The sequence below is a fragment of the Falco rusticolus genome, chromosome 4 (assembly GCF_015220075.1).
Source record: "Falco rusticolus isolate bFalRus1 chromosome 4, bFalRus1.pri, whole genome shotgun sequence".
Lineage (NCBI taxonomy): Eukaryota > Metazoa > Chordata > Aves > Falconiformes > Falconidae > Falco > Falco rusticolus.
In genome coordinates, this window is record NC_051190.1 from 37,860,014 (window position 1) to 37,887,275 (window position 27,262).

Genomic DNA, 27,262 nt, shown 5'->3' on the forward strand with positions numbered 1-27,262 from the left:
CGGGGAGTCCAGCTACTGCCCCAGCCCCACTCGAGGCCCCCAGCCCCTCCTGGCAGAGGTCGCCGTGCCCACCCAGCCGCTCGCTCACACCCCACTGGGACCCCTGGGGCAGACTGGGGGTCCCCACAGGCTGGGCCGGGGTCAGGCCTCACAGCAGGGGGCTGGCAGGCCCCATGGGGACAGAGGGGAGAGGCCCTGGTGGCTGGGGCAGCCACTCCAGCTCCCCCAGGGGTGCAGTGTGGGGGCAGCTGCAGGGCAGAAGGGGTTTCAGGGGACCCCGCTGCCACCACCGGCGGCTTTTGGGGCGGGTGCCGGACCCCTGGAGCGGGTTGGCCTGTTCCCTGGGAGGGCATGACCAGAATAGCTCCGCTATCTGATTCCTGCTGGAGGGGCTGCGCCTGCTCCTGTGCCACTATCTCCTCGGGGCTGACATTTGAGCCCAGCTCCCCCTCGCCAGCAGGGACGTGCGGCCGGTCACCAGCTTCACCCGCCTCCTCCGTTCCCCGGACGAGCAAGGAGCAACGAGCAACAGGATGGCGGGCGGGAGGCGGCGTGGGGGCAGTGGGCGGTGTGGGAGACCCCGACAGCAGCCTGGGACCTGCGAACCTGCCCCCTCGCCTGTGCCCCGCTCTCCTGCAGCCGCCATGGCCCAGCAATGTGCAGGCACTGCCACCAGAACCAGCCGCCCCAAGAAGCCCATGAAGGAGCCAGCGGTGACTGCTCCCGACGTGGACTCGCTGGGCTTCCAGGCCATGGACCACAACGTACCGGGGCTGTCCCACGTCATCCTCCAGAAGCTCAACATGAAGAGCTACGAGGACTACAAGTGAGTGAGCACCCATGGGTGCTGCCATGGGTGTGTTTCTCCTCCTCCCCAGCCAGAGCATCTTGTGTTGTGCTGACAGCTGGAGCATCTCCCCTGGCTCGTCCCACCTTCCTGGCTCAGCACACATGGGGGCTGCTCTGATGGGGCTTCTGGGTGTGCCCCTCACCAGCCCACTCCCCAGCTCCCCATCCCCCCCCCGGGCCAGGATGCTCTTGGCTGGAGCTAAAAATCCTGGCAGCCTTGGAGGGGGGACATCAGCCCTGCCGTGAGGGTCCTGCTCCCCACCCCACTGATGTCTGCAGGTCTGCCATGGATGGGAGGAAGAGCGGCAGTGATTTTGGCATCCGGACTTACTTCGACATGTTCCAGAAGATGGAGGACACCTTCAAGTTTTGCGCCGAGTGCAAGAAGCTCCCCGATGCCCTCCCTGACCCCAAAAGCCTCCGGCGATGCAAGAGGTATGGGAAGGGGAAGCGGGTCTGACACATGGGGGCTAGATCTGTCCCCTCACTTCCAGCCCGGTGGCTGGGCTAAAGCTGGGGGTGTCTGGCCCCTGCGCCCACCTCCACCCACAGGACACCCCCAAAACAGCGATGCAGCCCTGGGAGGGGGTGGCAGGGAGCCAGGCTTGGTGGGTCGGATCCTGCCCCCCTGCCCCCATGGCTGCCTATGCTGTCCCTCTCTCCCCAGGTGCCAAAACGTGTACTACTGCGGCGTGGTGTGCCAGCGTGCCAACTGGCCGCTGCACAAGAAGTTCTGCAAGAAGCTGAAGCTGGTGGCCCTGGATCGGTTGGTGGAGTGGCTCATCTTTACAGGTGGGGCAGGGAACACTGCTCCCACCCTGCGTGTCCCTACCCAGCCTGCCTGAGTGCCCCCTCCTCAGGCTGCATGTGTCCTGTGGAGGGATGTGGGGTCTCTACCCTTGGCTCCAGCTCCCCTGGTCGGGTCCAGCACCCCTTCAGCCCAGGTGGGACAGGCAGCCTGGGTTGTGGGGCCACCACTGCAACCTCCAGCGCTTCTTCCTACCCCACAGGAGATATCCCCTTCCCCACGGAGACCTGGACAAAACCCGCCCGGGATGTGGAGGGCTGGGAGGACTGGTTCTCCATGCAGGGGCAGCTGGAGGAGAAGCTGGGTGCCATCCTGTCTGGGCGGTACATGACTATCCTCTGGGCCAATGCCGGGAAGCCCCGGCCGGAGGATAGAGAGCTGTGCGAATCCGTCCGGCGGCTGGTCACTGACTTCCACTCGCGGCCGCTCACCATCGGCTTGGGGCTGCGGCTTTTTGGCATCAACCCCCTCACCAAGGCCCTCACTGTGCATGTGGTGGGGGCATCCCATGTTGAGACCCTCAACACCCGGCTGACGGACTACGATGAGCTGACGCGGATGTTTCCAGGGCACTGGGGCATGGAGGTGGTGATGATTGGAGTGGATGTGGTCAATGGACCCATCATGAGGCCACCCCTGGCCAAGCCAGCACCCCGGGGAAGGGTCTATCTCAGCAGCTACAAGGGGCTTTACCACGACTTCTGGGAAAGTCACGTGGAGACCAAGCTGGCTGCCCGCCCTGACCTGGTGGTGGGCTTTCACCCGGGTGAGTGCCTGCACCACAGAGGGGCCTGGCCCCTCGCCAGCCCACTGCCTCGAGAGGGACATCCTTGGCAGGGTGCAGGGTAGTTCCTGAGCAGCCTGGCAGTGCCTGGGACTGAGCCTGCTGGTGGCCTGGGACATACCCAGGGCTTTGCACCAAGCCACAACAGGCAGCTAGGGTGAACCCCTGGGGCTTGGCTGCCTCATCCCCCACCAGGCACTCGCCACCACCCACCTGCTGGTCAGTGGGTGTGAGCAGCACCCAAAGGAGTCCCTGCCCTCAAGTCTCAGTGCAGTGGCCCAGGACTCAGCGCCAGGGGTGCCCCTCATACTGGTGGGGAGACAGGACCCACCTTAAGGGTTTCCAAGCCCTATTGCCAGCTTCACCATGCACCCCAGGGGTCTCCAGCACGGAGCGGGTGCTGTTAGAGCCAGCTTTGTCCCGGGCTGGGGTGGGACAGCAGGGAGGTGGAACCGTTACTGCTGTGTCCCTGCAGGTTTCCACGCCTGCCCAGACCTGCTGGCAGGCTGGCTGCCCACCCTCCTGCTGCTGCGGGACTACCGCCTGCCCGCCCTCTTCACTGTCTACAGGTAAGCATGGCCCCGCTGTCCCCGGTATGCCAGCACTGCCAGCCAGTAACGGGCCCGTCCTCCCCCTCTCCCGGCAGTGAGCAGGAGCTGAAGTCCTCCCTGCAGATCCTGGTGGAGCTCGAGATGCACATCATGGGCTACGCCACCAACCCCTTTGCCTCACTCCGGCCCGAGCAGGTCTACTCTAGCCCCAACAAGGCACCAGTCTACTGCAGCTCCTACTATATCACCCTGCTGGGGCCAGCGGCATCGGCTGTGCCAGGCGCCGAGGAGCTGGAGGATGGTGATGACTGGCAGGGAGAGGAGCCCAGTGCTGCTGGGGGCATCGCCCCGGTGCTGGGCTGACCCAGTCCTGCCTGCCTTACCCACCCAAACCCCAGCTGCTCTCTGCCCTGTCCCAGGACCCTGTCTCTCCATCACAGGATCAGCCATCCTCACTGCACACATCCAGACCCAGGGGATGCAGCACCCCGGCACAGGCATGGCACCCCTCCGTGGTGCCAAATAAACCACTGCCAGCAGCTGCCTGACATGTCTTGAGCTTTATTTCCAAAAAGGCCTTTGTTTTCCCAAAGAAAACGGAGGGCTGAGCCTGCCCCAGCCATCTTGGGCAGCCACAGCCTCTGGAGGGATGGCAAAGGGGACCCCAACTGCGGGACGTGCCGTGCATGGGGCTGTGCAGCCCCTGGGGTCCCGCGGGGAGCCCCAGCCCAGCACCCAGCTGTCACTGTCACTGTCACATGTGCTCGGCCCCTGCGCTGGTGCCCACCCTGCAGCATGGTGCTGCAGAATCGCCCGCCAGCCTCTGCAGATGCTCAGCCTGGCACCGGCACCCACCGCAGCCACGGCACACGGGCACTGGGTGCTGCCACCCTGCTGCTCGCCAGCTTTGGCAGCCCCTGCAGAAACCGGGCAGGTGGAGCCAAGCAAACCGGCTCCTGTGGCATCGCCCGATGCTGCCAGGGACCCCTGCTGGCCTGGCGTCCCCTCCCCGTGCAGCCAGCAGGTCTGGCATAGCAGTGCTGGCAAGGACCCACGTTGGGCACCCGTGATGGTTCAGAGAGGCTGGTACCCCCCCGGGGCTCCCTGCGCCCCGACAGTGGGTCCCTCCCTGGGGTTGGCACCTGTTGGAGGGGCCGTGGTGGGCAGCAGGGCTGGCACAGTCCAGCCGGGGAGGTAGCACGGTGCGGCACTGCCGGCATCACTCTGCGCTGGCACGTTCCCGCAGTGCGGGCAGCGTCAGGGTCTCCGGCGCCGACTTCTTGCGCGGGCGAGTCTTGGGGGGAGTGAGGAAATCGGGGGCCTCGTCGCCAAGGGGGGTGGAGGGGGCGCTGGCAGGGGCCGAGTGCGTGGCTGTGGGCTGCCCCACCTCGCTGACCGAGATGGTGGGTGCCACCAGGCCGATGAGCTCGTTGGTGGCCTCCTGCGTCTCCCGCTCGTAGCGCCGCACCTCCTCCATCGTCATCCCTGCCGAGCACAGCCAGGCTTGGGACCGCTCGGCACAGCCGCATCCTGCACCCCGTCATCTTGGGGCAACCCGTGCCCTGCTCACCGGCTTCCCCCCGAGCTGGGGACGGGGAAGGGGACAGGGGCTGGGGACAGGGGGATGGGTAGAGAAGGGGACACTGGGCGGTGCAGCCAGCCCCCCGCTCCAGCACCAGCCCAGCCAGCAGCAGGGAAGGGATGGACAGGCAGCACAGGCAGGGGAGGGCAGCTGGGCAGTGGGGGGACCCTCCGCCGCAGGGTGCAGGGGGGGCTCAGCATGCATTGTGCACAAGCCCCCCCACCTGCACCCGCCTGCAGGCAGCATGGCGGGGTCCAGGGTCTCCGTCCCCTGCAGGCAGCGGGCAGCAGCGGGGATTAGGGGTGCTGGCTCCCCAGCTTTTGGTTTGTGGCCACTTGCATCTGAGTCTCGAAGGCCCGGACCTCTTCCAGGGACATGTCTGGAAGGCAGAGAGCCGCTCACCGGGACGGCCCCGTGCCCATGCCAGCCCCCGTGCTGGCCATCGCCAAACATGGGGCTCCAGGCCCGGTGTCTGCATGTGGCAGCCGCCTGCAGCATGTCTCCCTGCCAGACCAGGCATGCAGGCAGCGCAGGCAGGGATGCTGGGGCTCCTCTCCCTTGCCCCTGCTCCAGCCAAGCCTTCCCCAGGCATGCAGCGGGGCAGGCAGCGTGCGGGGGGCAGTGCGCAGGGGGCAGCGTGTGGGGGGCAGGCAGGCATGGGAGCAGGGGGAGCAGAGCAGGGGGAGCAGGCAGCAGGTTGCAGGGGAGCCGGGCGAACAGTGGTAGCTGCCCATGGGGTTAGTGGCATCGGCAGTTAAACCTGCAGCCCCCTCCCACCCTGGGGGTCCACAGCCACCCTGGAGACTGTGTTCCCCCCTCGCCCGGGTGGCCCCGCAGACTCACCGCACCACTCGTCCACCCAGGCGAAAGCCTGCCGGTGCCCGATCAGCAGGATGTCCCGGATCACCTGCAATGCAATGTAGGGGTCAGCACACTGTCACTGCCCCCCAGTGTCCCCCCACTCCAGCCTGGGCCCCCCTCACCTTGTGCACGAACTGCTCCACCCGCGTCTGCAGCCCCCACACCTCGAACTTGACGCTCACCAGCTTGTAGGAGCACATGATGGGCTTGGTGTGCTGGCGCCAGCCCTCCCGCAGCGGCCCCCGGCCCGTCTTGGTGGAGCTGAAGAAACGGGGGTCCTGGGGGAAGCAGAGCAGGGCCGTGAGCCCCCCAGGACAGGGGACAAGGAGGTGGCCCTGGAGACCCCACTCCACCCCCAGCCGTGCTACCTCCAGGCTGCGGTAGTACCGCTCGGGGATCTCGTCGAAGGCGATGTCCAGGAAGGAGACCTCGTGGTCGCCCAGGATTTTATCGCTGTGGAAGATCTGGGGAGGGGAGAGAGGGGGAGAGGCACCAGCTGCATAGCTGTGTCCCGTCCCCCACCCCCCACCCCCGATGAGTTTGCCAGGTCTCAGCTGTGGTGCAGACTCACGTTCTCACTGTCCCCGCAGTTGTCCTCGTACTTGGTCTCGATGTAAATGGAGAACTTGGGCAGGAAGGAGCACTGCAGGGAGCAGCCATCAGCTGGCCCCCAAGGGACGCCCGTCCTGAGGGACACCCACTCCCAGGGATGCCCATCCTGAGGCGTCCTGAGGGACACCCACTCCCAGGGATGCCCATCCTGAGGGACACGCACCCCAAGGGATGCCCAGCCCCAAAGACACCCAATCCCAAGGAATGTCCAGCCCCAAGGACACCCACCCCAAAGGACACTCACCCCTAAAAACGCTAACCCCAAGGGACACCCAGCCCTGGGGGACACCCACCTCAAGGGAAACCCAACCCCAAGGGATGCCCACCTCTAACAGTGCTGACCCCAAGGGACACCCAGACCTGGAGGACACCCACCCCAGTGCCCCCTCCCCAGCCATGCTAAGTGCTGGGGAAGGGTCCATGTCTCCCCAGTGCCATCTCCTTACCGTGTACTCTGCAGGGACACCATGGCACATCAGCATCACGGGGTGGCATCACCGGATGGCATCAAGGGGGAGAGAGGGAGCGGTGAGAGCAGGTAGTGTGTAGTGGCCATGGCCGGGCTCCCCTGGCAGCCCACCACTGCTGCCAGAGAGGGGCAGGGTGCCCAGGTGCCCGTCCCCGCGCCCTGCCCAGGGCTCACCGGTGATGGTGTAGGGGTAGTAGTTCCAGGCCTTTTCCGTGATGTAGAAGATGCGGGGGGTCACTGCCCGTGCCCAGCTTGGCAGTTTGCTGCAGGGGGTGGCGGCAGGGGGGGATCCGCTCAGGGCAGGACATGGATGGTGGGCACAGCTCTGCCCAGTGCCACTGGCCCTGCTCTGCCACAGCCCCACATGGCACAGCCCCAGCTCCAGGACCCCCATCCCCTCCCCAGAGACCCTCACTTCTACCCCAGCACCCCCCATGCACTCTCCACCCCAAGATCCCCCCAGGGACCCTCACCTGCACTCCATCACTCCCCAGGAACCCCTGCACCACCTCCACCCCGGGACCCCTCCCCAGAGACCCCCGCCACCTCCTCAGAACCCTCATCTGCACCCCAGGACCGCCCCTCCACCCCCCCACCCCCCCGGGACCTATGCCACCTCCCCAGGATACTCACCTCCACCCCAGGACCCTCACCTCCACCCTAGGAACCCCCCTACAGGGACCCGTGCCACCTCCCCAGGACCCTCAGCTCCACCCCAGTGCCTCAGTCCTCTCCCCAGGACCCCCACCTGCTCCCCAGGCACCCTTACCTCCCCTCCAGGGACCCCCATCCCATCCCTTCCCCAAGGACCCCCTCCACCAGCGCAGGGCCAGGACCCCAGGGTGCTCCTATCCCCCCCAAGCACCCTGCCCACCCTGCCCAGCACCCTGCAGCTGCCCACACTCCCTGGGCAGGATCAGGCCTCGGCAGGCCCCCAGGGGAGCTGGGAGGTGGGTTTTGATTAATTTGCATGCGTTATAAATACCATCCCCGAGAGGGGAATCGTGAGTGCTGTGGCTAAAAATAGCCCGTCTCACGCCAGCTACTCCCTGGCGGGGAGGCAGCCGATGCCCGTGCCGCAGCTGGCAGCGGGGACATGGGGACAGCAGCTCTGGATGCCAGCAGCTGCCCAACGAGCACTCGGGGCTGCGTGTGGGGACACAGGGACACCCCCAGGGATGGGCTGAGCAGCAGCTGGAGCATCCCTGCCAAGCCCTGTGCTGCAGCCCAGGCACCCACCGGTACCCAGAGATGGGTGCCCACCGGGAGAGGGGTGCACCCCTACAAGATGGGTGCATGCCCTGAAGATGGGTGCACCCCAGGAGATGGGTACGGCTGCCAGAGAGGGGTGCACCCTTAGGAAGATGTGGGTGCACCCTGGGTGATGAGTGCAGTCCCTGAAGATGGGTGCATGCCTGGGAGAACGGGCACACCCTGAGAGATAGGTGCAGCCCCTGAAGTCAGGTGCAGGCCCCAAAGATGGGTGCACTCCAGGACTTGGGTGCAGCCCTGAAGATAGAAGCACCCCTGGGAGATGGGCGCAGCCATACTGCAGGGTGTCAAGGACCCAGAAAGGATGTTCCCTGGGAATTTTGGAGGGAGGGATGGGGCTACCCACTGCCTGCGCACGCCACCCACCACGGTGCTTACCCAGAGATGTGGGGCCCCCCTCTCCACCCAGCACCCCTCGCCAAAGCCACAGCCTCACCTGGAGAGGTGGACGCGCTTCTCGGTGAACTGGCCAGGGCCGTGGATGGGGTCCTCGTGAGGCTCGTTCTTCACCACCTCCACGCCCTCGCCCTTCTCGCTCTCCTGGTGACTGTGCTTGCTGATGGTGTAGAGCTGCCCCACGCGGTACTGCAACCACAGCGCCCGGCCTCAGCACTGCCACCCCTGCCCCGGAGCCCCCCCAGCACTGGGGGCTAATGGCTTTCCAGGCACACCACTGAGAGGGGAAACTGAGGCACGGAGCAAAGGGGTGTCAGACCCCGGGCCGTGCAGCAGGCAGGGGTCTCTTGGAGTACCCTGTTTCACCTCTCTGCCCCTGGGCTCCTCCAGCACCCTGGCGAGGGCCAGATCCTGCCCCCCCCGGCTCTTCCCCAGTGCCCAAGTGCCGTGCAGAATGCCTAGAGGCTTTCTGCCCAGCAAGCAACCTGGGAGCCAGGAGAAACCATATATATAATATAGAAAGAGATATGGATATGGATATAAATACGTGTCTGCATGTATTTGATGATGTGGCTGTGCAATAAGTGTTTTATTGTTCTGCTGAAGATCTCATCCATCACCCTAACCGCCAGCGCGATCTTATCGCCTCTTTCCGCCTAATTGAAAACCTTCCCCAGGTGCGAACACAAACCCAGCACCCAGGGAGGGCTGGTGCTGCTGCCGTGGGCACCCTTGCCGTGCCTCCCTGCTCCCTGAAACGGCCCCATCAGCTCCAGGTGCTCAGGAGCGACCTTTGGCCGGAGATGCCACCGGCTGCTAGCCATCACCACTGTTTGCCGATGGAGATTCAGGCTCCCTGCCGGAGCAGGGATTGAGCCTGTGGTCCCCATCGGAGCAGCCGCCCCGAGCGCTGTGGTGCTGCGGGCACCCAAACACCCGGTGCCCTTTGCCTGCAGGCTCATCCCATGGTGCTGGCATTGGGCTGCCCCCGAGCAGCCCCCTGCGCTGCCATCAGGCTCGGTGCCCCAAGGTCACCGTGCTCAGGAATGCAACATCCCCCCTGCCTGCACCCCAAAACACGGCTCAGCACTCGCACAGAGCACGCGAGCCCAAAGCACACCTCAGCAGCTCGGCCGAGGCAGACAGTCCCTGCCACAAACCGTGCCACGAGGGGACACCAAAAGGGGTTGCCGTGTCCCCCAGCCGCTCTCCAGGCAGGGACCTGATGCCCTGGCACCCCACTGCTGCAGGTATGGGACCCCCACCCACAGCCTCCTCCATCAGTGCGTGCCTGCAGCTGTCCCTGGCACCCATGGCGGGGAGCTCGGGGCTCTCCTACCTCTGCACCCCTCTTCCCAACCAACACCCCCCTGCTTCCTACCTGGCCCCGGGGGCACAGGCAGCCCCACCACCCCCCCTGCCCCACACTCACCTCCTCGGTGGTGAGCGGCATACAGATGCGGTACTCCTTGATGAGCATGGTGGCAGGGGTCAGGCGGAGGCGTGGACGCTGGCGGGGGCACAGCTCATTCTGCGGGGGACCCGGGGGGTGCGGTGAGGGGGGGGGGGGGGCTGGCGCTTGCCAGCCTCCCACGCTCCCATCCCATCACCCCACGCTGGAGGCAGCCGCCCCGCTCTCAGCACCGGTGACTTCATGAGCGGTTGCCATGGCAGTGGCGTGAGGTCACCGGTGTGAGCAGCAGCCTGGGTGTACCCGGCTGGGGACACCCCGGCACCCCGAAAGCCCCCTGGCGTTAACCCCTTCCCTGCCAAGCAAGCACCTGCTTCCCTAGGCAGCCGTTTTGGAGCACACATGTCGTCCCCCAAACACGGTGCCATCCTTTCGGGGTCCACATCCACACCCTACTGCAGTGTCCAGCGCAGCGAGGGGGTTGCAGGGACACTGGGGTGGGAGCAGGCCTGCCGATGCTCATGGGGACCCACCCCTGGGCACCCACGCTCTGGCCTGCCCGGTGGGGCTGCTCCCAGGGAGCACCCATGGTCACATCCCTGGCATGGGATGTCCCTTCCTTAGGCTGGAGCCCCCAGCCCAGGGCTGTCCCCCAGCACCCGTTCCAGCCAGTGGCACTGCCAGGCTGCCCTGCTCAGCCCCTCAGCCCCTGCTTGCCCCCCCGGACCCTGCTTCAGCAGGGGCTGGGGATGCTCAGGGTGAGTAACAGAGCAGCAGCTCAGGGGGCTCCTGGCTGCGGCCCCCAGCCCCCTGGGGCAGGGAGGGGATGCGAGCTCCCCCCCGCAGCCTCCTCTGAACAGGGGACCAGGCCTTGGAGGGGGCAGGTGGGGGCTCACAAGGGGTCTTGTCTGGGGGCAGCTTGTCCAGCTGGGGATGCAGGGGCATCCCTGGGGGCACTGGGGGACACAGCAGCGTCCCTGGGGGACACGGGGGCACCCGCTGGCAGGGCGGAGGGCTGAGCGCTGGTGCCGGGCTGCGGGAAGCCATAACCCCCCCCCGGGGGGGCTTCCACACCCAGCCCCGGGAACCCACTGCCCCGGGCCGGGGGGCAGAGGCAGCCCCGGCATGCGGCAGGGAGGGAGGGGGGACCCCGGGGCCCCCCGGTGAGCACGGGGCACCCCAGGGTGCCGCGGCCCCTGCCCCATCCCGTCACCGCGGCAGCTCGGAGCGGTCCGGGGTGGGGGGGTGGCGGCTGGGGCTGGCTCGGGAGGCGGATGTCCCGCCGGGGGCGGGGGGGCTGTTGGGCGGCCCAGAGCTGCCCGGGGGCTCCGGCCGGCCGCGCCGCCGGGACGAGCGGGCGATGCCGGGGCGGCGGCGGACTGGGGGCACGGCGGGGCCGGGACCGGCAGCACCGGCACCGCTCCCCACGGCCCGGGCCCTCGCTCCCCAGCGCTCCCCTCCCGCCCTGCCCCGCCCCCGCCGCCCCGGCCGCACTCACCCGGGCCCGCGGCGGTGCCCGCTCCCCGCCGCCGCCGTGCCCCGGCCGTCCCGGGCCGTGCGCAGGAGCGCGCCGCCCCCCGCACCGCCCCCCGCGCCGCGGCACACCGACCCCTAGGGGGAGGAATGCACCGGCACCGCACCGGGACCCGCACCGGCACCGCACCGCACCGGGACCCGCACCGGCATCACAACGCACTGGGACACCCACCGGCAGAGGCACCGCACCGCACCACCACCGGGACCCGCTCTACACTGTCCCCGGGGCCCGCACCGGGATCTGCACTCACACCAGCAGTGCACTGCACGGGCACCGGGACCCACACTGCACTGGCATCCACACCGCGCCGCAACACCACCGGGACCCACACCGCGCTGGCACCGCACTGCACCGGCACCGGGATCCGCACCCACACCAGCAGTGCACCGCACCGGCACCGGGACCCGCTCCACACTGCACCGCACTGGCGTCCACACTGCACTGCACCGGTACTGGGACGCTCACCAGTACCGGGACCCTCACCCGTACCGGAACCCTCACCCAAACCGCTACCTATACTGCACTGGTACCGGGACCCACACTGCACTGGCATCCACACTGCACTGCACCAGTACTGGGACCCTCACCAGTACCGGGACCTCACCCACACCACCACCTGCACCGCACCGGCACCAGGACCTGTACCGGCACCACATATGCACCGCACTGTGCCAGCATCACACTAGCACCAGCCCTGGCACTGCACCGGCCCCAGGGCACAGCATGGGACGCCCTCCGGCATGGCACAGCACTGGGACGCTCCCCTGGCATGGCATGGCACCAGGGGTCCCTGCACCCACTGGGCTCGGCTGGACCCTCCGCAGCCGCCGTGTGCCCCAGCCAGGAGACACCCTGGGGTGTCCCACAGGCACAGAGCCCCGATGGGGGTCCCAGGCTGGCCTCTCCCACCCCACCGGGTGTGGGGAGCTGGGAGCCCCCCAGACCTCTTCCTGTACCCCCTCTCACCTGCACCCCACTGCCAGCCTAGCCCCCAGCCCCCCAGCCTTACCGCACCCCTGTGCCAGCACCGCCCGCGTGCCACCCGCAGCCGAACACGTTACCGGCACGAAGCGCCACAACTCCTCAGCTGCCACCGTCCCCACGTGTCCCCGGCCTCTTTCCTCCATGAATTTCAATCAACCTGGGCACTAAAAATAGCCGCGCTTGGGCACTGGGCCGGGCTGCGCCGCCCGCTGCGGTTCTCCCTTTATTTGCTCCCAAAGCCTGGGGAGGCTGCGAGTGGCTCCCCCGGCCCTACCGGCAGCACGGATGCCGTGCCATGCTGCCCTGTGCACGTGTGGCACCGTGACACGCTGCGGCCTCGCTGCCCGGGGTGCAGGGGGCACCTCATCCAGCGCCACGGGGTGATGACCACTGTGGGGACACAGACCCGGCGAAGAGGACACCTGTCACATAGCCCTCCAGCCCATGGCACTGGCATCACCGGCAGTGCTGGGACCCTCCACAGTGTTGACCCTGGCATAGGGTGCAGAGATCACACTCACCCACCCATGGGTGCCACATGGTGTCCCAGGCTGGGTCCTTCTGGTGCAGCCATGGTGGCAGCTGGTCTGTCCCATCTCTTAGTGGTGGGGACCCCACTCTGCAGTGAGCCCAGAGGCAGCCGTGACGGCCCTGGCATGCCCCATAGCTCCAGCAGCCCAGAGGCAGTGGGGATGGCCCCAGGCTGTGGCTAGGGCCAGGGCAAGCAGTGGCAGAGTGAGCAGCATGGGCTGGGGACGGTGGCTCCAAAAGTGGCCGGGGTGCCCTGTGTGGCACCCATCCCACATCCGGGAGTGCCGTGCCAGGAGCTCTGCCTGCCAGGCACATCTGCCCCTGCCTGCATCTCTCTGCTGCCTTCTTCCTGGTATGCCTGGGATGCCACCGTCCTCCCAGGGACATGTCTCAGCACCCCCAGCTCGGGTGACACTGGGTGACAGCCACCCCCCGCCCTGTGTCCCCCCAGACAGGGGACTCCCCAGCAGCCCCCAAAGGGTAAAGCAGCAGGCACAGGGCTCCTGCCAGCGTGGCTGGGACCAAACCCAGTGGGGTTCCTGCGTGGGGCAGGGGGGACAGTGGTGGCAATGAGGACCTGGCGGTGCAGGTGACAAGGACCTGGAGGGCTCTCAGCCCCCCCAGCAGCCGCATTCCTCCCGAACCTGTTCGGCAGGATCCTGTGCCGGTGCCAAGGCAAAGGCATCCGGGTTGGGTTTTTCCTAGTCATGCCCTGCTTCGCTCCGGTCAACAAGGAGAAAAGATTTGCAGGAGCCCTGTGCCCCCCTGGACTGCTGCCGGTGCCCCCCGTTTCTCACTCCTAAGCCACCCATGCCACCAAAGAGGGCCCCACAGAAAGCCGGGAAGGGGAAGAAAGGAGTCAGAAGCAAGTGAAAAATGACCCAATTTAATCCCAAAGCCCCCCCTGGCCACAGGGGTCTGGGAGCACCCCGGCCCCCCCTGCCTGGCTCAGCCCCCTGGGGCACGGGGCTGAGCGCACCCCCGGGAGCACCCTGTGGCTCCCTGCTCCGGCGTGGGGAGAAGGAGCTTTCCGAGGCGTCCAGCCTCTTCCTCAGCTCCACCGGCAGCCCCGCACCGGCACTCAGCCGCGTCCCACCACCCCTCACCCCACCGGGGCCACCTGCAGCCCTTAGGGAGATGCCCTGATGAAGACCATCTTGGTGGAGTAGACCAGGTCCACCAAGTAGGCGATGAGGTTGAAGATGGTGAGGAAGGTGACCCCCAGGCACTTGTTCCACCAGCAGTTCCTGTCGCAGGGGTCGGGGCGGCTCTTCCCCCTGAAGCTGTAGAGAGGCCAGATAACAGTGGCAGTGATGTACATCATCAGGGCCAGGGTATTGTAGCCCACCAGCATCTTCTCCAGTGGGCAGGGCATGTAGGTGAGGCACCGGCCGATGGTGAAGATGATGATGAGGAGAGTGACAATGAAGCAGATGGAGTAGACGGCCACACACCACTGCAGGCCAGCTTCTGAACTGTAGGCATCCAGCAAGCAGAAGATGAGACAAGCCACGTAGGCTTCAAAGACCTTGAGGAGCCCAGGGACAGTGGAGAGGAAGCTGCTGATGTCCCCTGGCTTGGCACGGGTAAGCCCCACCTCGAGGGCGTAGGCGAGGAAGCAGAGGCAGGAGGCGGTGGTGGCCACAGCCTGCCGGGCACACTTGCTGCTGCTGCAAGGGCTGCTGATGAAGGTGGAGGGGAAGACCACTGAGGTGGTGAAGACCATCAATGCTGCCAGCATGGAGAAAGCCGAGGTGAAGTCATCCCAGGAGAGCGGCAGCTTGGAGTAGAGCTCCAGCAGCTCCAGCACCAGCACCAGCAACGTCACGGCAAAGCAGAAGCACCAGGTGAACATGCACCATGTCCCATAGGGACCCCCAAAGTCCCCGGTGGAGGCCACCAAGCTGAAGGCGAGGCAGGACAACACGATGGCAAAGATCCGGGCGATGCCCACCCAGGAGGTCACAGCACGGAGGTTCACTGTCACCATGGCCATGGTCCCGGCCAGCTCTCCCACCCACACCGCGGCCAGGAAATGGGTGCTGCCCACAGCTGCTCTTATCTGGGTGCCGGGACAGAGGGGTGGGGCGCGGGGCAGGGAGCTGCCGGCCCCCCCGAGCCACCCGTGCCCAGGACCCCCAGCTCCGCTGCCACCGCCACCACGCAGGGCTCCCGGGGGTGGCTGCTGGGGGCTGGCGGCAGCACCAGCGCGGGCGGGTGGATCATTAACGCGGGGCTGGGCGAAGGGTGCCGGCACTCACGGTGACGCCGAGCCCTGAGGCGTGGAGCCACCGTGTGCTGCCAGCCTGGCATGGCACCTAGGCCCTCCCCATGGCGGGAGGCACAAAGGGCCCTTTCATGCACCCCCAGAGTACCGGGGGGGTTGCCCCGATGCCCCCAGCCCCTGGGCCCGGCAGCCAGCAGGGCAGCACCCACCGGGTCCCCCCAAGGGGTTTGGGGGGCTGCACCCAGTGCCGGGTGCCCCTGGCAGGGGGGTGCCATGGTGGGGAGCGACTGGGTGTAGCCCCCACACACCCTTGTGGGTGGCACCTCCGCACCCTTCCCGGCACCTCCGCCAGCCGATAAGCGGCTCAAAGTCCAGTTGTGCCAGCTGCCATCGGCAGGGTGGGTGAGGTGGCCCTGGGGAGGGACCCGCACGCTGCCCGCCCTGGCCACCCCTGGCACCACCAGTGCCCCGCCGGCAGCACTGCCACCTCCCCAGTGTGCTGCCCAGTGCTGGCACCGCACACATCGCTGGGGGCGGGGGGCGGGGGGTTCGCCCCACGGCCCCAGAGGCTGGAGCAGCACAAGGTGGGTGGCACGTCAGAAATGGAGAGTCCAGCAGGAGGATGATGATGGCGAAGGTTGAAGGCTCCAGCTTCATCTTTAATGCTGTGCAGGGTCCAGGGGGTCTGTGCCCACGGCGGAGCTTGGGGACAAAGGACCTGGGGACCCCAACCCGAGGCAGTCTGGCACTCTCGGGGGGCTCCTCACCCCGGGCAGGGTCCGGGCACAGCCACTGCTGGGCAGGGGATGGGCACTGCTATGGGGGTCCAGCAGCAGCGCCGGGGGGCACGTGGTGGCTCAGAGGTCACTGCTGCCCTCGGCCTTGCCAGGCAGCCCGTTGAGGGGGCTCAGTGCTGGCCGGTTGCTCTCGTTCAGCCGCCGCACACGGTAGCTCTCGTAATGGACGTTGTGGGTGATGTCCTTCAGGTCCTGCAGGTGGGACCTGCCCGGGGTGGCAGCGGGGAGGAAGGGCATCAAGTCACCATCCTCCTTCACCCCGCCATCCCCCCTGTGGGGTGTTGGCCCCCCCACCCCATCCCCCACTCACCGGATCAGCAGGTCCCGCAGGAGGGGGAACTCGCAGTGTGCTGGATTCTCCACTGCAAAACAAGGCAGAGCGGGCAGCAGGGCTGGCAGGGTGCAGGCAGGAGGGCAGGGCAGCGAAGGGATGCCCAGGGAGCACATCCCAGCAGGCTCCAAGTACCACTGGAGCACCAGCACAGCTCCACCCAGGCAGGGGTGCACCCACAGGTGCTGCTCCCCGCAGCCCCGGCAGACTCGCCGTACCTGGGGAGGGCTGGGGGTGCGAGGGGCTCTACTCACCTTCAATGATGCCCCATTTGGTCTTGCGGCCCAGCACCCGCTTGCCGTTGACCTGGTGCTCCTGGTCTGCCCCCACCACGGCAAAAGGGATCTTCTCCTGCCAGCACAGAGAAGCGTGCTCACCCTGGGGTGCTGCCAGGCTCCCCCAGGGGTGTCTCTCCCCCACCGTGGTCCCCAGGGACCAGTATCCCCAATCCCAGCATCCCGGCACTCACCCGAATCCTGTCATTCAACACCCTGTCATCTGGGTCCTGGTCAAAGTCCTCTTGCGGGTACACACTGATGGCGTGGGTCTTCAGGTCCGCCTGGATCTGTGGGATACAGGGCTTGAGCCGGGGCTGGGGGGACACAGGGCACCCTGGGATCCCCTTGGGGACCTGCCCTCACCTGCTGCTTAAACTCTGCCCGTTCCTCCAGGGTGAGCGTGTCAGCTTTGGCGATCACTGGCACCACGTTGACAATCTTACTGAGCCGCCGCATGAATTCTAGGTCCAGCGGGCGCAGCCTGCCAAGGATCACCATCACCCCGGGGTGACCCGCACCACCATCACCCCAGGGTGACCCACACCACCACACAGGGAACACCCATGGGTGCTGTGAATGGCGACTCACCAGTGACCCGTGGGGGGGATGAAGTAGACGCATCCATGGACCCGGGTGTCCGGGATCTTCCTCTTGCGGGTAATGAGGATCTCCTCACGTAGGTACCTCTCATACTGCTCGTTGATGTATTTGATGATGGGGTCCCAGCTGAGGATGAGGAGTTGGGGGACAGCATCTGAGCTCAACCACCACCCCAAACTGCCACCCACCAAGGTGGGGTGCTGCACCTCACTGTGTCCTACCAGTTTTCATTGTTGATCTGGTCCCCAAAGCCCGGTGTATCCGTCACCGTCAGCTTCATCTTCACGCCCTTCTCCTCGATAACTGTGGGGCAGAGATGTGGGTCAGTGGGGACCAAGCATTGGGGAGGAGGGGACCGGGGAGGAGGCTGAATCCCTGGCTTCAGACCCACCCCTGGTCCCCAGCTTCTCTCCAGGGTTGGTGGGACAGAATCTCATGGCAGAGACCTTACCATGGGTGACGGACTGCAGCTGCACTGTTTTGGGGATGCGTTCCTCCTGGCTGGGCTGCGAGGCTTTGCGGCTCACCTTGGACTTGAAGAGGGTGTTCACCATCGTTGACTTCCCCAGCCCGCTCTGCCCTGTGAGGACACCAGCTCTTTGTTGTTGTCTGTCCTGCCCCCCCCCCACCCCCCGACCCCGGGAAATTAATTCCCCCAGGGTAGTAACACCTTGGTATCCATTTGGGATAGCTCTGGTTTAACCCATGAATAAATTTATTCCCCAAGGCAATAACCCCTTGGTACCCATTTCAGAGCATCCCGGAGGTTGAGACGAGCTCACCCATCAGCATTACTATGTTATGGGGTGCAGGGTGTTGCTCTTCTTCTGATTATTGATGCTTAAATCCCTTAAAAGCATCATTTCCCCCAACATGGCAGCATCAGAGCCAGGAATCCTGCCCCAACAGGGAGCAAACCCCGTGCCCAGTGCTCACCCACAACCATGATGTTGAACTCGAAGCCCGTCTTCATGGTTTTGATTTTCATCTGGTCGAGCACGGCTTCGATTCCCACATAACCGAAGAGCTGGCAGCCCGCCGGGCTGGGTGCCACGCTGGGGGGCATCTCCTCCTCCGGCATGGCCGATGGCTCCATGCTGCGCTCCTCAGGCTCCAGGCTGCTCCCTGCATGGGTGGGCAAAGGCGGGTGAGCCCAGACCCCCCCAGTGCCCACCCCTCTGCCAGCACCGTTGCCCCAGCAGCAGCCGTCCCGGTGGGCATGCAGCCCCGTCACATTCCTGGCAGCCAGCGAGGCTCTGCATGGCAACGGGGCATGTCACCCCCCTGGGCGGAGGGGGACGGGGAGGTGCCATAGTGGTATCCTCGGGGTGCCCGCGCCACCGGGCAGCCCTGTCCACCCTCTGCCATACCACCGGTTGCTCTGCAAGGTGGTTGCATCGGGGACCGTGGCCACCGCTGGCACCCTTCACCCAGCCCATGCTGCCACCCACACCGAGGCCACCTCCTGCAGCACCCGCTGTGGCCCTGGTGCACCTGGGGAGCTCCAGGCTTGGGGCAGGACATGCCACCCACGTTGTACTCTACATTGGCCCCTGCCAGGGTGAGGGGCACCCGCCTGCAGCTATGGGGGGGGGGGGGGGGGCTGGGGAGGGGCAGCGCAGGCACCAGCACAATCCCAAGCCCTGGGGACATGCAGGCTTTTCCCGGGGAACCCTGCCTAGAGCGTGCCTCAACTTGGGGGCCACCAGAGCCCTGTGCCCGCCTCAGCCCTTTGTGTGGCAGCTTGGGGGGCCCCCAAGCCCTTTCTTCCTCCCCCTCCTCCTCCTCCTGCTGCCCGGCATGGCCATTGTTCAGGTCCTACCTCGGCGCCGCGGTGCCCTCACTCAGCACCCCGCTACGGTCAGGGGGGGTCCCTTGCCCGCCATCAACATCCTTGCCTCCATCAGCGCCGCAGCCCGTCCCCCTTCTCCCCGCCAGCCCCTGGCTGGCACCAAACCCGTCTCTGGCGAAGCTGCCGCTCCCACGCATGACCAGCATGGCAATATCCCTTCCCCCTCCCTCTCCCCCCGCAGCCCCCCTCCCCGCCACAGCCAAGCCCCTGCGCTGAGTTTACCAGTTGCCCAGCGGGGTGGGGAAGGTGCCCACCCAGCACCGCTCAGACTCCAGCCAGGCCAGCATGGACACCGACCTCAGCCCAGGGATGCTGTGTGTGTCCCCCCGTCACAGCACTCATCACCTTCACCCCCATGGGTGGCTGCAGTGGCACCGAATGGGAGCGCTCAACTTGCGGGTACCATCCCCGCTGGCACCCACCGGCTGTCTGGCACCAGGGATCACCCTGCACCATGCCCCTTCAGCAGCACCCATGCCCAGCCCCGGTGCACATGGTGGGGCAAGGTGAGGTGGTGGTCCTGCCCCCCACCCTGCTGCCGCAGTGCCCCACAGCGCCTGCGTCCCCCCATGCCGCAGCCTCCCCGCCTGCCACATATGTGCCAACCGGTTCTTGGCGTTGGCGAGGCTCAGGCGGCAGCTTGCTGACGGCTGAGGCTGCCGAGTTGGCCTGCCGGGGCCGCGGCCCTGTGCCACGTAGCCTGGGGACCAGGGACATGTGGGCAGGGTCCGGCCCCAGCCAGCCCAGAGACACCAGGAGATGATGGAGCCAAACATGCCCGTTGCCACAGCAACAGCATCCCAGCGTGGGGGGAAACGCAGCACCCTGTGCTCACTGGTGGGTGCAAACCCACCGCCTTGCCAGGGTGACAGCAGGAGCACAGCCAGGCAGCAGGTACTCAGGAAGGTGGCAGCGTTGGGGACAACAGTGCTGTGTGTCTCAGCTCCCCCCACGGGAGTTCTCGGAAGTGGTGAAACAGCTGGGGACTTCCTGGTGACAGTGGTGACACCCAGCTGGGGGGGGGTGAGGGTGGACGATGAGGGCGGGGTGCTGGGACTCCCCCCGCCTCTCCGATGCTCACCTGGGCATGCCACTGCTCCCAGGGCACACTGGCCCCCTGTACCCCCACCCTGGTCCCTGCCAGCCCTGGCAGCTGCCAGACAGAGCCAGAACCAAGTGATGCAGCCACTGCCTGGAGCCACCCAGGGTGGCCAGCCCCCACAGGCAGGGTGCAGTGCTTGCACCCCCCCCAGCTCCTTGGGGTGCTCCCCAGGGTGCAGCACCCATGCAGGGGCCCAGCCATCACCCGTTGCCTTGTGCCAGTGGCATGGCCAAGCAGGCACATACAGCTGGAGGGGTGGTGGGCAGAACCATGGGGCACATGGCAGCGCTGAGTGCTGCACCCACAACTGCCTCCCCTGTGGGGCCAGAGCCCCCCCACGTCCCTGCCCTTGCTGCCAAGACCCATCAGCGATGGCCAGCTGCTGGGTGGCCACATGGAAGCTCTTCGGCATCACCACGCACCTCCAGGGCGAAGGGCTCCTGCAGCCAGACCTGTTCGAGGACTCATTAAAGATGCCCTTGTTTTCCAGGCAGGGACAAGTAATCCCGGGTCCATGGTGTCCTCCACAGTTTTAATTACTGATGCGGGGCTAATTGGCCAGTTCCCTGGGGAAGCCTGTAATAAGGCTCTGGGGGTGGAGGGTGCTGGGAGAGGATGAGCCGGGAGTGGAACTCCCAGCCCGGCTGCTCGCCGCTGTGCCGAACTGGGCATCGGATGGGGAGAGCTTGGCTCCCGATGGGGTGGGCACGGGGAGATGACCCCTCTGGCAAAGGGATGGAGGATTTTGGGGATGCGGACGGAGAGCTGCCCACTACACTGGCAAGGAGCTCACTGCAGCTCTACCTGCCTGGCCGAGCACAACCCAGAAACGCCAGTGCCTCTCCCAGCACCAAACACAACCCAAGGGGACAGCGGTGACAAAACCCATCTGCGGCCAGACCCGGAGCCAGCCTGCCCGGCTTGCCGTGTGTGGTGCAGGCGGGAGCCACGGCACAGGGCTGGGGACCGCTGGCTGCTGGCGATGAGCAGAAGCAGAAGTGATCCACTGAGTGAAACCCCGCGCCCCGCAGCACCGCCTGCCTGCTGGGTACCTGGGGGGCTCACCAGCAGCACCCCCTGCCCGCACGCTGCCCTGCCCGCTGCCGCCCCGACCATCCCTACCTGGGCAAGCCGGCCCGAGCCGGGGCTGCTGCTGCTGCGAGCTGGTCACCGGGGCCAAATGGCTCCTGGGGTGCAAGGCAGGGAGGGCGGCTGCAGCCCACAGCTCCTCCTCCGATCCTCCTCCTCCTCCTCCTCGCCCCAGGCCCTGCGTGGGCGACCCGGGCGCTCGCTCGGCGTGGAAGTGAAACACGGCGGCTGCTGGCTTGCTCGGCGCGTCCTCCCATGGGGCACGGGACCGAGCATGCCACACTGACCCACGGCCACCCACGGGTGCCAACGGCTGGGGGCCACGGTGGCCTCCTGGGAGAGGAAACTGTGCGTCCCCACCTCTTCCTGGCAGAGAAACCGCTGTGGCCGAGCAGTGCCTGCCAGTCCCGTGCCATCTGCAGGGCAGCCGGTGCCCGCATGATGCCTGCCAGCTCCTGCCCTGCTCCTCAGCCTGGGCATGCCACGCTCAGCCACCCTGCCGTCACCCCAGCTTGTCCCTGAGCACTGACCCCATCATCCTGGCTCATCCCTGAGCAGTGTTCCCATCACCCCAGTTCAGTCCTGAGCACTGTCCCCCTCTGTCCCCATCATCCTGGCTCATCCCTGAGCACTGTCCCCATCGCCCCGGTTCAGCCCTGAGCACTGTCCCCCTTTGTCCCCATCACCCCAGCTTGGCCCCGAGCACTGTCCCCTCCGCCCTGGCCGGGTGCTGTGGGCAGTGGTGGCCGGTGGGGCAGCCAGGCTGGCTGGGCAGTGCGGCCACGGGCATTGCTGGGGGATGATTCACCCCAGCCCGCGGCAGATGTATGGATGCCTTCACCGGCGTCAGTACTTAGAGCCTGGCGACGGCGGCTCTCATGACACCCCAGCGAGACGGGCAATGAACCCCAAGCACTTAAACAGGGAGCACCGGCGGCAGCGGCCATCTCCGGCCACACCAGTGCCCTCCAGCCTTCCCTGGAGCAGCCGCTGGGAAGAGGGACACTGGGGGTCCCCTACCCCATGCTTGGGGATGGGCATAGGCTCGGCCATGCCCACACCGGCACGGTGGGAGCCAGAGGTGCGGCTGTGCCGGGGAGCCCCGCATCCTTCCCCCCGGCACGAGGCACGCGCCGAGCACGCCCGAGCACACCTTGGCCCCCCGCCACCTCCTCCACCCCCACGGGAAGGGAGGAACAGGATCCGTCCCCCTGCCAAGGCAAGGAGGGATGAGAGAGGAAAAAAGCCCTGGACGCGGGACAAGATCACGGCGATAGCCGGCACGCGCAGGGCCCCGGCACTCGGCCGCCAATGGGGCACATGTGTCCCGACCTGTCTTCCCGCGCTGGGGAAAACAATTAGCGCTGGGGCGGCGTGGGAAGCTCGCCAGGCACCCCGGGGCCAGGCGGGCCGGGAGTGCTGCCAGTGCCGCACTCAGTTCCGCGCCGCACAGCCCCCCCGCTAGACACCACGCACCACGCCGGGTGGCATCCAATGTGCCCCACGGCCCTGGTGGGGAGCAGCGAGCCGGTGGGGCTCATTCTGTTCCCAGTGTCACCATCACCCTGCTTCAATGCCAACCCTGGCATCAGCAGTGCAAGGGTGGCTGGAGGCAGCAGGGCTCAGCGGGGGGTTCTGGCAGCACCACCCCCGGCAAGGGGGTCCCAGTGGGAAGAAAGGAGGGGGGACAGGAGCAAGTCCTACCGTGCTCTGGCGTCACCGCAGCCCAGCCGCCATCTGCAGCATCACCAGGAGCCATTGCCACCACGCAGGGTCCCCGCAGCCCCGCCAGCCCAGCACCGGGGGGGTTTGCCCTGATTCCAGTGGCCGCTGCCAGAGTCCCCAGGGCCGGTACCAGCACCAGCCCCCCAAGGAAGGTGGGCTGAGAGCTCACTTGCACCGTCTGCGGCTGGGACACCAGCTTGAAGGTGGTGGCTTGGGGGGCTGGCAGCCCCCCAGCCCTCGCTGGGGAAGGGGCGGTGGGGGCCGGGGGTGCCTCCCCCTGGCCCCGGGCGAGCGGCAGGGGCCGGCATGCTGGGCTGGGGCTGGCGCTGAGGCTGACCCTCAGCTGTGGCCGGGGCAGGGTGCGGGGGGCCACATCCCACCCTCCTGGCAGCTGCCCCCCCGGCCCCTCGGGGAGTGTGAGCAGCCCTGGGGCTTCCTCGGTGCCATCATATGGGGCCAGGGAGGAGGAAGGCTGGTGGGTGAGAGGCTGAGTGGCAGAGCTCCGGCTGCCCCACGGCAGGGGGTCCAGCTGGGGGGTCCCCACCCCTGGCTCCTCAGCGATGTGCAGGTCCAGCGCTGGCAGTGAGCCGTGGCTGGCAGCAGCCCCACAGAGGGGATGCTCCAGTTCTGCTGGGAAGACGCTGTTATGGGACGGGACCTTCTTCAAGCTGGGGCCAGTAGCTGTGGGGGAGCCTGGTGGCTGGGGGGGGCCCCGTGGGCGCAGGGCTCTCCAGGCTGGAGGACGAGCTGCGGAGACTTTCGCCGTCACTGCCCGGCCCCGCAATGAAGCCCTGGTGAGTCTGGAAGGAGGCGATGCGGGTGATGCCGGTGCTGGCGCTGCCGTTGGTTCGGCCAGCAGAGAGGCTGGTGCTGAGCCGGCTGTGCAGCACTGGGCTGGGAGCTGGGCTGGGGCCGGCAGCGGTGCCTGAGCGGGGCGGGTGGTCGGGCTGCAGCGGCCGGCAGCTCTCACCAGTGCCCAAGGGCAGCGGGGACACCAGTGGGGAGCCGGACGCCCCGTCCCCATCCTCCACCTCAAAGGACTTCTTCAGTGCTGGGGACAGAGAGAGATGCTGACATGAGAGTGGCACCCGATGGCACCCATGGCCAGGCACCCACCCCCGCCAGCCCCCTGGCCAGCCCTGTACACGGGCCCCCCAGCCGTGCTGTGCGGTGCCAGCACCCCGAGGTGCCCCCATGCAGCCAGGTGCCAAGGGGCCATCTGTGTGCTCATCCCGCATGGGAACCCTGCTCGATGCCGGCAGCCTCCGGCTCTGCCGCATTGTTCCCCGCGGGTTTGATCATTGTTGCCGGTTTATCTGCGCCCGGCCTGCCCTGGCTCCCGCAGCACACTGCCCGCTTTATTCCCCCTGTAAGAGATCCAGCCGAGTAACCGGATCCCCCCCCGGACCCTCTCCCCCTGTATCCATCCAAACAGCCGGGCTGGGAAGGATTGCGGCCCCTTACAGAGCATTAACCCTGAAGCCTACTGATGGCGAGGCAGCCCAGAGCTATCGCTGCAGCCTCCCACACGGCTTCCCAGCAGTGGTGGCAACCACGACCCCATGGCACGGCCCTGGGGCTGCTGCTAGTGCAAATGTGCCTCCCACTCCCCGGCCCCCCCCTGCCAGCCCACAGGCATCACAGCGCCTGGCTCCAGTGCACAGCCTCCTGCCTCAGCGGAGTGGGTGCTGGGTGCTTGGCAGCGGTGGGTGGCCCCTCTCCCCCCCCGGGCACCGCAGCCTGGCTGGGCACCACCGTGGCAGGTCTGAGCAGCCGGGACCCCCGAGAAGCCCCTGTGGTGTAGCCACCCCCTCCCTCCCTCCAGCCGCAGTACGAGGTCCCCCCAAGAGCCGTGCTCCTGCCAGCTCTGCCAAAGCAGCACCGTTGGGTGCCGGCAGCTGGCTCCCCGGCCCCCGGGAGAGCACGGGGGGCCCAGACCCCCCCCCAGGCAGCCTTCCTCATCCCCGCTGCCAAGCACGGGTGGCTGCCTCCAGCGGGGAGGCTGAGGGGGGGTGGCCCCCGCTGCGCCCCGCCATCCCCACCGTGTCGGCACGTGCGCCAGCCTGCCCCAGCATGGCACTGCCGGCACGAGGCCGACCTCACCCTCCTCTTCCTCAGCCCTGTGGCTGCTGCCTGGGCTCGGCCACAGTGCTGGGGGCAGTGGGGTGGGGGGGTCCCGTCCCTGCCCCCTCCCCAGCTCACCTCTGTGCCCGGGGCTGGGCAGGGGTCAGGGGCCAGGGTGTAGGCACTGCTAATAACAGCTCCCCCGGGCAGGTATTTCTCCAGCCGGTTCTGCTTGGTCAGGCTGCTGGGGGGGCCATGGGGCCGGCAACCCCCCTACCCCGTGTCATGCGTCACCCCACACCTGCCCCTGGCCCCTGGCCATCCGCACCCAAAGCCTGTCCAGAGTGACAGGGTGGGTGGGGGGCAGCAACGGGGGGGTGCAGAGAAGGTGTGGGGTGGCAGGGGGTTTAGGGGGGATGGAAGGGGGTGGGGGGGATGTTGAGGCATCGGGGGGAATGGCAGGGGGATATTGGGGAATGGCAGGAGGTATAGGGGGGCTGACAGGGGTATAAGGCAGGGGGGTGGCAGGAGCATACGGGTGGGGGGATGGGGGGATAGCAGGGGGGATGGCAGGGGCATATGGGGGGATGGTGGGGGGAGAAGGCAGGGGGTATGGGGGGGATAGCAGGGGCATATGGGAGGATGGCAGGGTGTGTGGGGGGATAGCAGGGGCATATGTGGGGAATGGGGTGGACAGATGGCAGGGGGCATGGAGGGGGATATGGGGGGATGGGGGGGGATATGGGGGTGTCAGGAGCCGGGGGCCAGCCGGCAGCGGCGGGGTTAAGGTGCCCGGGGTAGGTGCACACATTCCTCCCCGGCGAGTGCAGCAGCAGCCCCGGGGTCGGGTTTCGCCGCCCGCCACCCCCGCCCCCCCCCCGCGGCCTCCGGGAAGCGGCCGGGGCCGATCGCGGGCGGGAGGAAGGCAAACCCGCCCGGGGGGGCACGGGGGTGCACGGCGGGACGCGGCCCCCGGCTCCCCCCGGCCACCGGCTCGGGGCGGGGGGCGCTCGTACACGCGAACACCGGGGGGGGTTGCATCCCACGCCCCCCCTCCCCCTCCGTGCGCCTCATCAGGCACAAGCCAGCAGGCGCGCTCTGCCGGGGACAGCCCCCGGGGGTGTCGGGGGTGGGGAGCAGCCCCCCCCCGACACACAACCCCCGGGGGCGGGCGGAGAGCAGCCCCCACGACACGCAGCCCCCGGCGGGAAGAGAGCAGCCCCCACCCGCGATGCTCAGCTCCTGGGGGGCATCCCATGCCCACCCCCAGACGCCCAGCCCCAGCAGCATCCCCCCCGATACCCAGCCCCAGCAGCATCCCCCCCCTCGATACCCATCCCTGAGGGCATCCCCCCGCGCTGTACCCAGCCCCGAATGGGGGTCGCAGCCCCCGGGGGGGTCTCGCAGCCCCAGCCGCACCTTCGAAGTCGGAGAGGATCCCGTCCAGGTGCTCTTTGACGGAGAACCGAGCCATGCCGGGGCGGGGGGGGGCCGGCGGCTGCCGCCCACCCGCGACACCCGCATGGGGAGGGGGCAGCACCGGGGGAGCGCAGCGGAGCCGCGGCTGAGCCCGCCGAGCCCCGCGACGGGACGGGCCGGCGCCGGCTGCCCTCGGCGGGGAGGGGAAGGGGGAGGGGACCGCTGGGGGGAGGGGAGGGGGGAGGTGCTGCCTGCGCCCCCGCCCCGACCGGACCCCCCTCCACGGCTCCCCGGAGCCCCGCCGCCCCTCTCTCACCACGCCGGGCCGTGCCCCGCGCTGCCGCAGCGCCCCCCCCCCCCCCCCCCCCCGAGCAGGGGGCGCCCCCCGCCCGCCGCCCCGCAGCTGCGGAGCCCACGCGTGGCCCGGCCCCACGGCGCTCCCCTTCCCCAGGGTCACCCATGACCCTGGCCCTGCTGTGGGTGCTGCCCGTGCCCGCACTGCGGCGGGGGGGGTCCCGGGAAGACGGGGGCGTGGGGGGGTCTGGCCGTGCGGGGTGCCAGGTGGGTTATGCAACCGGCTGCCCCAGTTTGGAGTTCCCAGTTTGGAGCTGGGGCAGGCAGGGCTGCCTGCTGTTTACCCTCTGGCTGGGTGGGTGGGTTGCGGGGGAGTCTGCCGGGGGTCGTGTCCTGTGCCCGGGCTCCTGGAGCATCCTTGGGGTCCGTGCTCCCCATGAACATTCCCAGGACCCCCGAGGCCATGCAGGCAGCACCCCAGGGTGAGGGTCCGCACTAGGACAGCCCTCCCCTTAGCCCTACGGGGTGCTCAGGGTGAGGGCCATAATCCCACCCCCTCCCACCCGGGCTGCCAAGGGTTAACCTCATCCCAGCCCTGTCCCGGGATCGGCAGCAGATGTGGAAGGGAAGGAGCTGGAAATCCCTTCCCCAGACTGGGGTCCCGCGGTGCGGGCCCACCGTCCCCCAACAAACCCCCGGCAGCCGCAGTGCATCCCTGTGCTGGGTCCGGGGGGGGCACAGGGGGGTCTGGGCTGGGGGGCACAGCCGGGCCCCAGCCCCACGGGGTCCCGCCGGATCTGGCCCTGCTGCAGCGTCCTTGTCCTGTGGAACAGGGCC

General features: G+C 67.6%; 4 protein-coding genes across 4 annotated transcripts; 1 reads left to right on the forward strand and 3 right to left on the reverse strand.

Moving 5' to 3' along the window:
- Positions 1-316: 316 nt before the first annotated feature.
- On the forward strand, positions 317-3,529 carry MSS51 (MSS51 mitochondrial translational activator). The gene is made up of 6 exons (XM_037385995.1): positions 317-826; positions 1,129-1,284; positions 1,517-1,641; positions 1,860-2,423; positions 2,917-3,010; positions 3,088-3,529. The coding sequence occupies exons 1-6, from the start codon at positions 534-536 to the stop codon at positions 3,353-3,355; spliced, it is 1,500 nt and encodes a 499-aa protein (XP_037241892.1). The 5' UTR covers positions 317-533; the 3' UTR covers positions 3,356-3,529.
- Positions 3,530-3,533: 4 nt separating this feature from the next.
- Positions 3,534-11,137, reverse strand: LOC119147272 (cytoplasmic phosphatidylinositol transfer protein 1-like). The gene is made up of 10 exons (XM_037386013.1): positions 11,094-11,137; positions 9,617-9,715; positions 8,225-8,373; positions 6,691-6,779; positions 6,494-6,501; positions 6,007-6,078; positions 5,804-5,899; positions 5,558-5,713; positions 5,418-5,481; positions 3,534-4,477 (listed from the first exon to the last, which is right to left on the reverse strand). Exons 2-10 carry the CDS (start codon positions 9,662-9,664, stop codon positions 4,212-4,214), a joined length of 948 nt encoding a protein of 315 aa, XP_037241910.1. The 5' UTR covers positions 9,665-9,715; positions 11,094-11,137; the 3' UTR covers positions 3,534-4,211.
- A 2,380-nt stretch (positions 11,138-13,517) lies between these two features.
- Positions 13,518-15,368, reverse strand: LOC119147268 (myeloid-associated differentiation marker homolog). Its single transcript, XM_037386000.1, is given in 2 exon segments — positions 13,518-14,941; positions 14,943-15,368. Coding segments are annotated over 2 exon segments (1,230 nt in total). The 5' UTR covers positions 15,008-15,368; the 3' UTR covers positions 13,518-13,776.
- A 129-nt stretch (positions 15,369-15,497) lies between these two features.
- SEPTIN12 (septin 12) lies at positions 15,498-26,307 on the reverse strand. Its single transcript, XM_037385979.1, is given in 12 exon segments — positions 15,498-15,876; positions 15,982-16,033; positions 16,257-16,353; positions 16,472-16,567; positions 16,644-16,761; positions 16,869-17,006; positions 17,102-17,183; positions 17,332-17,460; positions 17,817-18,005; positions 22,628-23,357; positions 23,359-23,699; positions 26,132-26,307. Coding segments are annotated over 12 exon segments (2,172 nt in total). The 5' UTR covers positions 26,187-26,307; the 3' UTR covers positions 15,498-15,731.
- Between the last annotated feature and the right edge of the window lie 955 nt (positions 26,308-27,262).

What these genes read in the sequence shown, in the direction of transcription:
- MSS51 (XM_037385995.1), top strand. Translation starts at nt 534, where the DNA reads ATGGCGGGCGGGAGGCGGCGTGGGGGCAGTGGGCGGTGTGGGAGACCC. An exon ending in AAGAGCTACGAGGACTACAA is followed by an intron (nt 827 to 1,128) that starts GTGAGTGAGCAC and finishes TGATGTCTGCAG; the next exon opens with GTCTGCCATGGATGGGAGGA. An exon ending in GGAGTGGCTCATCTTTACAG is followed by an intron (nt 1,642 to 1,859) that starts GTGGGGCAGGGA and finishes CCTACCCCACAG; the next exon opens with GAGATATCCCCTTCCCCACG.
- LOC119147272 (XM_037386013.1), bottom strand. Translation starts at nt 9,664, where the DNA reads ATGCTCATCAAGGAGTACCGCATCTGTATGCCGCTCACCACCGAGGAG. An exon ending in TGCCGCTCACCACCGAGGAG is followed by an intron (nt 8,374 to 9,616) that starts GTGAGTGTGGGG and finishes CTGTGGTTGCAG; the next exon opens with TACCGCGTGGGGCAGCTCTA. An exon ending in CTGGGTGGACGAGTGGTGCG is followed by an intron (nt 4,478 to 5,417) that starts GTGAGTCTGCGG and finishes TGTGCTCGGCAG; the next exon opens with GGATGACGATGGAGGAGGTG.